General features: G+C 38.1%; 1 protein-coding gene across 1 annotated transcript; it reads right to left on the bottom strand.

The window, feature by feature from the left end:
• Window positions 1-3188: 3188 nt before the first annotated feature.
• Window positions 3189-9936, bottom strand: tm2d2 (TM2 domain containing 2). The gene is made up of 4 exons (XM_049716582.1): window positions 9544-9936; window positions 9164-9251; window positions 8611-8726; window positions 3189-4555 (listed from the first exon to the last, which is right to left on the bottom strand). Exons 1-4 carry the CDS (start codon window positions 9807-9809, stop codon window positions 4342-4344), a joined length of 684 nt encoding a protein of 227 aa, XP_049572539.1. The 5' UTR covers window positions 9810-9936; the 3' UTR covers window positions 3189-4341.
• Window positions 9937-11341: the final 1405 nt, after the last annotated feature.

Here is an 11341-nt window from a genome sequence, read left to right as displayed (position 1 = left end):
ACAATTAATTTAAAAAAAATTCTGACATACTCATACTAACACTAAAACATGGTTATGAACACCATTAAGAGCTCCATACCGACTGTCCAGCATACTAATTTGTAAAATAACTACTAATTGAAATGCATGATATATGTATATCATCTACCAGGCAGTATCTGCTGCCCCATTAATGAATCTAAACCTTACCACGATGCATACATTCCTAAGATAAATTTATTTTACAAACGGCTGAAAAATAATGATGAATCCTAAATCATTACTATCGTCAGCAGCTTCTCGTTGCTCAGCCTTTGCTGTTCAGTTCTCCGTAACTGAACAGTAATCCCTTTAGCAAGTAAGATTTGAGATCTCTCTTCTGATTTTGTCCGAAGTATCCACTCTCTAACCTTGTTTGTCCCTACGATAAGTTCATCCTAAAAAAAATTTACCCTCAACACCTTCTTTTCCACCCCCACCTGCTGTTCTTCCTGTCATTTCTTCAGGGCCACTCTTTGCAATCCGTACATCATGGCCAGCCTCACGACTGTCATAAACTTTCCTCTTCATCCTAGCATAGACCTTTCTCTCACATAACACTCAACTCTGACAGTATTGTACTAAATTATAGCGTGTGTTCTTCCCTCTTGGCAGCTTGCCGCCAGCTGCTACCATCAAAGTCTTTTAATCAGGCACAAAAAGTGGGGCATATATTCCATGGAGAAAGACATTTAGAGGCCACCAAATTTAGAGCATGGCTTACATGGTCAATTTGTTGATTCTCATCCACTTGAGAGATATTTGGTCCTGAAGAGTGAAAATCAAAGGCCAAATTAGTTCATTTTTGTTGGAAGCACTTGCGGGAGTTCTTCCTAATAAAATTATTTTTCACACATGAACTTAAACCAGCTGTTTGTATTTGACTACTTCACCTCATGTGAGGCAAACGAGAAACGTTATTTCCGGCTAAAAGGGAAAACATTTATCTGTTAACAGCCTGGAAAGTGACAGCAACACATCATGCTGCTGCATTACATTGCAGATCGGTAGTGAGTGAGTGAGTGAGTGAGTGAGTGAGTGAGTGAGTGAGTGAGTGAGTGAGTGAGTGAGTGAGTGAGTGAGTGAGTGAGTCAGTCAGTCAGTCAGTCAGTCAGTCAGTCAGTCAGTCAGTCAGTCAGTCAGTCAGTCAGTCAGTCAGTCAGTCAGTCAGTCAGTCAGTCAGTTCATTAGTTAGTTCATTAGTTAGCTAGTTAGTTAAAGTGTATTTGTGGCTTAAATTATTGTTGAGAAGTGTACAGTGCAATATTAGTTAATAGCAAAAATATATTTTGTATCTGTTGTGATCCAAAAAGGAAATAATTTCTTACCAAGCATTGCATTTTAAAAAAAAAAAAACATGCCAATGAGAAAAACTTCATTTGTAAATAAGCTGTATTATGTACATAGAGCAGAGTTTTGACTTTTCATTTCATGCAGTTTTGAGATAGTGTTATGCCCTCAGGCTAGTCAACCTGGCTGTGGCAGTGCCATGAGTGCTAAGCAAGGGATTTGGACTCCCTCCAACCCTTAAGCAACTCATTAGTCAATCAGTTGCATTCCATTCTCTTGATTTACTTAGTGATGAAAGTAATTTAAATGTCAACATCCAGATGAGATGTTTTGACGTTCGCAAACAAATCGTTCTTTTGAATGGGTCTTTTGGGGTGACCGATGAAAATTGATTATGCTGTGACATCTTGACTTGTACTGGATGTGGCAATGGTACTGTAGCTGATGAATAAGTCTTGAAAAAGCCTTAAAAATGAATTCAATGATTTCAAGAAATAAGTGGGAACCCTGAGTTAGTTTTGTAAATGTAAAAGTTGTGGGTTTTTTTTTTTTTTTCATTTTCGCTGTTAAATCATTTTGTTAACAAAGTTACTTACTGGTGCGATACACTGTTATTTACACAAATTACACATTATCTGATTAGTCGATTATTTGCAATTGCTATCTGTGACTTTCGACCAGTAAAATAATCAATTGTTGCAGCCATAGGAGGAAATTATAATTGCATTCCCTACACCAGGGTAGGGAAAGCCTGTTCCTATGAGAGCCGTATCCTGCCTGTTTTCCTTCATCTGCAACACACCTCAAATGATCAGCTCATCAGCAAGCTCTGTAGGAACCTGAAACCATCCTGATCAGCAGGCAGACAGGAAAACAGGCAGCATATGGCCCTTGTAGCACTAGGGTTACTAACTCCTGACCTACACGGACTGGGTTAGTGCTCAACATTGAGCTGTTATTCACAAGACAAGAAACTTGCCAGGGAATGCAGAAAGTGAAACCTGAATTAGAAATGTGTGGGTGAGTTTGTGTGTGCATTTGTATGTGCGTGTAAGGGTGGGGGGGCGTGGGGGTTATAACCTCCTGGCGCCCCCTCACGACCCCAGGTAAAACTGTTTAGAACAGACAGTGCTGGGCAGTTGTCATATAGCGGTTTAACAAATGACAAAAGTGTGTTTTGTTAAGTGCAAATTCCACTTTTAAGATCACTCCCATTATTTTTTTTTTAAACACAGTCAACATGCCCTTGAGCAAAACATTGTTTCTGTGACTGCTTAATAAATGCGAAAAGTCCTAAACACAGCAGATTAAATTACCAAATTTAGCAAATATCTGAAAATACTGGCTAGGTTTATGAACTGTCTGAAAAGAAAATATCCCCCTTTTTTAAAAAATAAAAGTCGTTTATCTTACCAAAATATTTTTATTTGCTTTATGCAATTGAAATAATACTGAGACAATAGTGCTCAGATTATTTGTGTCCTTAATGAAGTTAGCACCAGGATTTGAGTTGTTGGAAGGTATTTTCTTGGTATGCCTTGGGATCCTCCGGGATGAGCTGGACGAAGTGAGTGGGCTGCAACACTGAAGCTGCTACCCTCTCAACCCGACTCTGGATAAGCGGTAGAAGATGGATGGATGCATCTGCACGATTGGAACTGGGGTTCCAACTTCATAAATGGAAGTAATTGCATGAAAATATACTCTAAGCAGTGTCTTCTGAACATGTTTTTGTCACTCCATGCATGGTTTTACACTGAGGGGAAACTGGAGCACCAAGGTGAGCTGTGATGAGCACATAATGTATCAGATCATGTTTTAATCAAGAGTGAAGACAATACATTCTGGTTATCATATTAATTCACAAAAGAGAAAAAAAATTCACAGAACTACAAGAATCTTTATTTTAATATTGTAGAGAACAGAGAAAAATCCAACATAAAACAGTTGGGTAGTTATTTTTATATTTACATAGTCAGCAACAATATATTTACATTATTTCATACTAAGGATAAATTAGCCAACATATATTACTGTATTTGAGAAATAAACATTGTTAAACCAATACTTAAGCAGATTCAATCACATCAACTTGAATGAATGTGTAACAAACACAACAATTCCAAATTTATGCAGGGCTACGAATTTACCCTTTTAACTGGGATAGGATAGTTTAGAACATGTTTTCTACTAAAGACATGTGCAATCACATTTTGTTATGTTCCATGGAAAAAAGTACATGTCTTAAAAGAAAAAGTTGAACTTGAACATCATTTTCTTCACCTCAACTCAGTTGGCCACATTTACCACATTATTTTCAAACGCAATAGCCACCAATTTACAGACAACCAGAAAAGGAGATGAGGAAACCACTTTAGCCATCTTCCCCTGCAGTTGTACTTCCCGCATGTTTGGTGAAATGTATGAGGAAAAATAGTGAGGCAAAGCAATCTGCCCGCAAGGGAAGAAGCTCGCAACCGTCGGTCTCAAGTCATTAGAAGTTGTAAATGATGTTACTTGACGGATGTTGCCACAGATGGAAATTTCATCTCTGCGAGCAATATTATGTTTTCATTTGATGTCAATCTGAAGTTAAAAACCCAACTGACATGCATCTTGCAGCAATGCGAATCAATTTACTTGTAGCTGCCAACACAGGTGAAGGCCATCATCGGTTGACTTTGGAATAAAGTGCATATATTCCATCAAACTGTTACATAATTTATGTTATGCTAACATCTGCACTTTGCGACTTTAAAATGCATTCAAGTAGTTCAGCATCGCAGAAATTATGGATGGAAGATTCAATGGTAGTTCTTTGCTTGTCTTTTGACTGACTTACGTATACATATGACTGCATCTTTTTCTCATGTGGAAAGTACAAGTGGTACAACGGTATGGTGATGTTTCTTCAGGTAACCTTACAGGACCGCAGCTGGGTAGTTTGGAAGCAGCCTGAAAACACATTACTGTTCTCTGAAGCATGTGGTATATAGAACTGGGAATGTCCAATTTGAGGCATTGCTCTTCTGATCAGTAGTAAGTGCACCAGTTGCTATAATCACTAGGCATCAAACCACCTGTAATAAGCAGAATTAGATCCACAAACCACCAGATTCCTAAGCCTCCAAGTGTAAGCAGCTTCCCCACCGCTGTCCCCGTGTGGCCCAGGCAAAAGCGGTCAACACCGAAGCAACCAAGGAAGAACGAGTACAGCAGAGTGGTGATGAAATAGTGGCCGGTGTATCTGCGAATAGAGAAAACATGCAACTTCAAAAAACTTATTTTGACTGAACAGACGTTATTCTGGTGGATTAAAAGCACTGCTAAATCTTAGCTCTGGTGGAAACATTATTTCAAACCATATTCCAAAAGATGTGTTATGCTAGTGTAGTGTCGTGTAAAACATTTTGGTTTATAGAGTAAATGTATGCTGACAGAAACACAAGTTTCTCTTCACGTGTTCAGTTGGTTTAAAGGGAAGTAAAAAAAAAAAAAAGCACGAACTTCAATTCCTAAAAAAAGTCCTCTCTGTCACCTTGTTTTGTGTAGTTCAACATTTATATTCATCACAGTTCCTTGAATTTAAATTGGCCAGTGAAAAACTTATATATTGTTTTTGTTAAAGCAAAACTCATCATTGCAACATTAGATATCTCATTCTGTCTTAACTACCTTTTTTAAATCAAGATACCACAAAGACAACAATACATTTACTACTAAAAATAATAAAATAAAAATAACAATAATAACAATAATCTTCATCACAATAACCGCATGTCAAAACTTTACTCGGCACTTACAAACACCACTTAGTATAGAGTGAGCAGGATCATTGACTGTATTAATTTCCAATTGTTTTAGTGCAAGAGCATTCACTTTTTAAAAAATATGTGTAGATATATGAACTATTGAATTTATAACCCCCTAATCAACTGCCAACATAAAGGAGATTATGGGCAGTCGGACACTAATTTTTTAAAACCATTTGACGTTACTTACATCTGTGTATCTTTCTCCTACACTTTTTAAACATTTACACGTTTCATGGATAAAATGAGATCAGATTTTTATGTATAAAATGAGCTATGAGGTATTATGGGGTTTTTGGCGTGAATATGATCAAATGCTGCTGATGAACACATAACACAGGAGAAAAGAAAAGATGAAGCGAACAATGGCTTAAATACATGATCTATTTGGAAACATTGCCCTCTAGTGGAAATACCTGATGGCATGGCAATCACCTAATGATTTGTCATTTGGAAACATTGCCCTCTAGTGGAAACACCTGACAGCATGGTAATCGCCTAATGATTTATCTTGGAGTTTCAAATACAAAAGGCATAGAAATTATCAATAGCAAATTCAGAAATTAGATACAAAGAGGAGAAAGAGTCTAGCACAACAGCTTCTCATCAAAGAAGATTCGGTTTCAGCTTTTTTTTATCTTTCTTTTGGAATACATTGGTTGACTGTGGCATAACAGACTGACAAAAGAAAAGTGTCCCTTTCTTTTTGTGTTACGAAAATAATTCAAAAAGTGGGATGTCACACTGTCATTTAAAAGATAATTTGCTCTGTTGGTTAAGTTGCTGCACACTTCACATTATATATAATATATATATATATATGTATATATGTATATGTATATATATGTATATATATATATATATATATATATATATATATATATATATATATATATATATATATATATATATATATATATATATAAAAAATCGTCCCCCCCAGACCCCCGGCTACTTCATTCATTCACACATACATACATGTATATTTATATATCATTGAAGATTTATTGACAATATCATGACAACAGCGCAATATTAGCTTACATGTACTTTCTAAACCCACATGCTTGTAAAAGTAAAAAAGTACCTTTGTGTTTTTTTTTGTTCCGATGTGCTCCTTAAAGGGCTAGAGACACCGGTATATGTATAAATCGGTTTTAGTTAGCTTATGGGCTTATAAATATAAATTGACGCTCGAAACAACGAAAAGGAAGCTGTTGCTCTGAAAAATATAATTTAAATTTGCCGCACAGACGAGTTTCACTGCACCGAGCCGCCAGCCGGAAGTGACGTCTCATGACGTCTCAAGTTGTACGCGTTTAGCTTCAGTGAATGTAAACAAAAAGAGAAGAGGGGCCAGCGCGGAGATGTCGGGCCAGGTTTGCGGCCAACCCAGCTCGCCTAGCCGTGCCTTCCATTATCCTGGCGTACGTTCGTTCGCGGGACGACAAGATGGGTTGAGTTCGCCTGATAGGATCCACGAACCGGACAGTGCGTGCCTGCTGTGTGCTCGTGTTCACAGTGCCCTGGTTGACTGTCATCTTTCCGGACTCTGCTGTGCATCGGGAGCGGCTAGCGTGCTATCACTCTTATTGTTCATCTTCTTGTTTTATTTTTCCTGTGTTTACTTGAATGTGCGTTGTGAACGCTGTCTCGTCACCCTGGGATAGTGAGAAACGTAATTTCGATCTCTTTGTGTGTCTTGACATGCGGAGGAATTGACAATAAAGGAGACTTTGAGACTTTGACTTTGAAAAGTATGTCGAAGCGTGACGGGAGGGGCACAATTCAGAAAACGTGCTCAGCTCGTCGAAAAAATGCGATTTAAGAAATAAAATTAAAAATGCGCCTAAAACCTAAACCAAACGCTGCAGATGTTAATTTCTTCATTCGCAGTGGTCAACTCGGCACTCTACTCTTTTTACTATGCCAACCTAACCACAGTGACGGGAGAGGCACAATTCAGAAAACGTGCTCAGCTCGTCGAAAAAATGCGATTTAAGAAATAAAATTAAAAATGCGCCTAAAACCTAAACCAAACGCTGCAGATGTTAATTTCTTCATTCGCAGTGGTCAACTCGGCACTCTACTCTTTTTACTATGCCAACCTAAACGTGCTCAGCTCGTCGAGAAAATGCGATTTAAGCAATAAAATTAAAAATGCTTATAAAACCTAAACCAAACGTTGCAGGTGGTCATATCTTCATGTGCCGAGATCAACTCGGCACTCTAAAGCCCCCAAGAGCACTTTTTACTATGCCAACCTAACCAGAGTGACGGGAGGGGCACAATTCGGAAAATGTGCTCAGCTCAGCCCAAGTGAACTGCTAGATTCATCATATTCTGCGTCAAAAGAGGTTTCTGAATCGGATAAAATGATGCTAATATTGCCGCTAGAAACGGAGCTGTCGCTATCATCTGCCATGTTGTTTGGGTTTGTTGACATCCAGATGTACAACTTGTGACGTCACAGTAATGGCGCCGCCAGTTTGGCTTCGTGCGGGACCCGATCGATAAACTGGCATTTCATTTCAGCTTTATTCTTAGTAATCGGTGTCCATTTTTAATTTTCAATGCGGCAAATGTGTTCACTTTATACATTCTATCAAATTCCGTTCTAATTGAAAAAAAAAAGGGATGTCTCTAGCCCTTTAATGTTCCTAGTGCCGCGACCTCCATAGCTGATCATATTTTGACAGAAAATACACAAAACCTTCCCCGGGACATCTACTTTACGGATATGTTCCGTCAGGCACGTGGTTACCGACTGTGTTCCGAGCTGTACAATGGCGCTGCTCTTGAGGCCATGCCCATCTGAAGCAGTTCCTGATCCCGTTCAGCTTGTCTATTTCCCTGGCACGATCCTCATGCTGGCGAAAACTTTTGCTGGGTAGGCCCTAGATCTATCTAACTAAATAACTCGTCTACAAGTGGTGAAAACCCAATCGCAAATTTACATTGTGGCGGTGTAAAAACACTAGTTCTTCGCATAAGTTAACAAGTGGAAATTATGTGACGAAAGTAGCGGCAAAATGCTGCCGAAAATAAGGCGGATGTTGTCGCATCACTGCTGCCAGTGAGTTAGGTTTACAGAGGATTAGTGTGATTTTCGTACTCATAGCTTAATTAATTTTGCCTTGAGATGTGCCTAAAGATGTCGTCGGGCGAATGCTCACGAGTCACCAAGGCTAACGTTGCCCGCTTCCAATCACCCCCATGTATATAAAAAAAAATTCTCAACGGATTTACACGATTCACGAAAATGATACTTTTGACGGAAAAAAACACGGATATCCGCAGATCCGCGTAAAATTTTCATCCCTGTAATTAAAAAGATGCTACGATGCAATAAATAATATACAAAAGTGTAGATAGTATAGTTTTGACGATAAAGAAAAAGGGTTTAGACATTTTTCCTACTATGACAAACACAAATCTAAAAAACTGGGGTCTGTAAAGGTGCAATGAAGAAATTAATCCACAATCTTACTTGATGCATGGTACATTCCCTCTCAGGAATTCTCTGGGCCCGGCACATTCAATATCATCAAGTGCAGTGCAGACAACCGGTGTGTGGTTCACTTCTTTCTTAGTCTGGCCTCCCCACTATCAATAAAAACAGCGAATCAGGTGATGTTAATGTGATACAATCAAAGCCCAAGTTGTGCTCAGATGTACATGTGCTAATCAAACTCATCAGTTGAGATGAACAAGAGAGCCTACATACATAAATAAATGAAGTTATGAAGTAATTATTTCTCTCAGTATGTAATTATAAAAATGAAAACATTTCAAACAAAATTGATAAATTTATCACACTACTTTACAGTACAACAAACGTGGACATGCTGCATTCATCGATTCTTTTATCCTTTACTCATTGACAATGTATGAGAACAAACAAATGTATTTAGTACAGCATGGTACAATTCCATCCAAGTAACAATTCTTTAAAAATAAAAATAAAATAAAAATGACATTCTTTCCCATGCTAAGAGTATGTTTAATTATGACCACAACTTTGGGCTATATATTGTACTCACCCCTACACACCCGTGGCCCATCTCCAGACATGCGCTAAGATTCCCAGCATGATCTACAGGGTCCTGACAGTAGATGAACTCCTCCGGCCTTTATCAAGAAACACATCAGTGGTGACATTGTGAGCAATGGAAAGTGACAATCAATGTTGATCAAACAATAATTCTGGATAGCATTTTTGATTGACACCTTCATAAACGTTTTACTTTTGTTTTGCACTGTGTAGCTGCAGTGATACAAACACAAAAGACGTACAGTTCGATACAAAATTATAAAAGCAGAGTATTTAATGCATCTTCTGTCATCATCCGACTGCTTTAAGTTTGCTGAGGAATCACTTCAGCGCTAGTGTTAGCATGTGAGCATTAGCGAGGCTACTTACAAATAACTGCAGAGGACGACGGGTGACTGAGCCGTGTACTCAAATGCGTCTGTGTAATTCGTACTTTCAACTGGTACATCATATTTTACAGTTTCTGGGGTCTGTTCGGAGAAAGGAAGTACTGTCGAACCAGGAACGGATGAACCGGTAGCTGCATCTGTGGTCGACGAGTTTTGGGAATGGATCCCTTCCAAACATTGCAAAAGAATTACTGTGAGTAACAGGAGTAGTTGTCCACACAGCAAGATGTAGCTTACTGAAATCATTATCGCCGTCAAAGAACAACATGAACAGCGAATAAATTGTCATACGTATCAAAAGCCACCATCATAAGCTAAATTGTTGTCCGTCGACTGTTTGTGTACCTTTTCTTCTTCATTGGAATCAAACGGGGCCTTGTGATGCATTGTAACTTCATTACTGCCCCCTGCTGAAATAAATTGCGCACTACACTCTTGGTCCAGTTTTTCTTTTATTTTAACCAATTTGGTAATACGACAGGCGGGGTTATAATATTAGAAACCCCATGCAAGTATGTTACGATGCAGTTCGAGACGATTTCTGGATCCCAAGCCCCAAATAAGACAAGCACGTTTTTAAATTAATACAGTTTACCTGCTATAAGTGAAAATTGAAGCACATTATTGTAATGTGTCTGTCTATCCTATTTTCACTCAGCTGCTATTTAATTGAACTAAAAATGTGTACAGGTATTTTATACAATGTAGTTTTATGCAACATATGCCTGGACTTTTCACTTTCAAGCAATATTATTTGATTTGGTACAGCTGTAGCTTACGTCATGCTGGTTAATATGTAACGCGTAAAAGCCCCCCCAAAACCCTATCAATTTACTTAACTATTCAAGTTAATTTAACTCAAAGAAACAAATCATCAGAAACATCTAACCGATTCATACCCATTTATACCCGTATGAATAGGTATGTTTCTCTATACCACAGGTGTCAAACTCAAGGCCCGGAGGTCAGATACGGCCCGCCACATCATTTTATGTGGCCCGCGAAGACAATTTGTGCATCAAATTCGTGTGTCATTACTAGAATTGCAAATTGTCTTCACTTTTAATAATGTCTTTTTTTTTTTAATATTTGACCAGTTTTTACTCATCTGATTTGAAAAGTTATTTGTCAGTTTGTTTTGTAGCTTTTACTGTATATAATATGAGGTGCTCATACATTTATTTGGGTTGACAGTCATAATGGCCCTCCGAAAGAAGCTATGACTACAATGCGGCTCGCAAAAAAAAATGAGTTTGATACCTACCCCTGCTCTATACGTACATGAGGTATGATAAAGACCAAGGATGGGACATTTCCAAATACAACAATTCGATACTGTTCAGGTAAATCAAAGCCAACTTTTTTAGTTCGATCTGTTTTCGTTACATATGAAATAATATATAAGAAATTCAGTCTTTAACTACATATCATGAACAAAGTCAAACACAGTGACAATGTGCATTTTGGGATGTATTAACATGAATGAAATTAACTGATTGCTGCGTCTCTATTTGAAGGGACCAAATAACTTCCTGACCCCGTTCGCCTGCACACCATGGTCAAAAGCATTATTATCCTTGAGAGAGCTGAGGTATGTACATATGTTTGGAACACACCAAACCATAGAGTACTAGTCTAGAAAGCCAGATAAACTGTCTGTCCCTAAAAACCACATTATATTGAAAAGATTATCTGTGTGTACATAATTGTTTAATTGAGTACACAAATCTCTTCCATTTCCATGAACATGTAGAGGTTTTCCATTTTTCTGTCTTTAA

This window comes from Syngnathus scovelli, chromosome 3 (assembly GCF_024217435.2).
Source record: "Syngnathus scovelli strain Florida chromosome 3, RoL_Ssco_1.2, whole genome shotgun sequence".
NCBI lineage: Eukaryota > Metazoa > Chordata > Actinopteri > Syngnathiformes > Syngnathidae > Syngnathus > Syngnathus scovelli.
The sequence above is the reverse complement of the archived record's forward strand: the minus strand, read 5'-3'. Positions and strand labels throughout refer to the sequence as shown.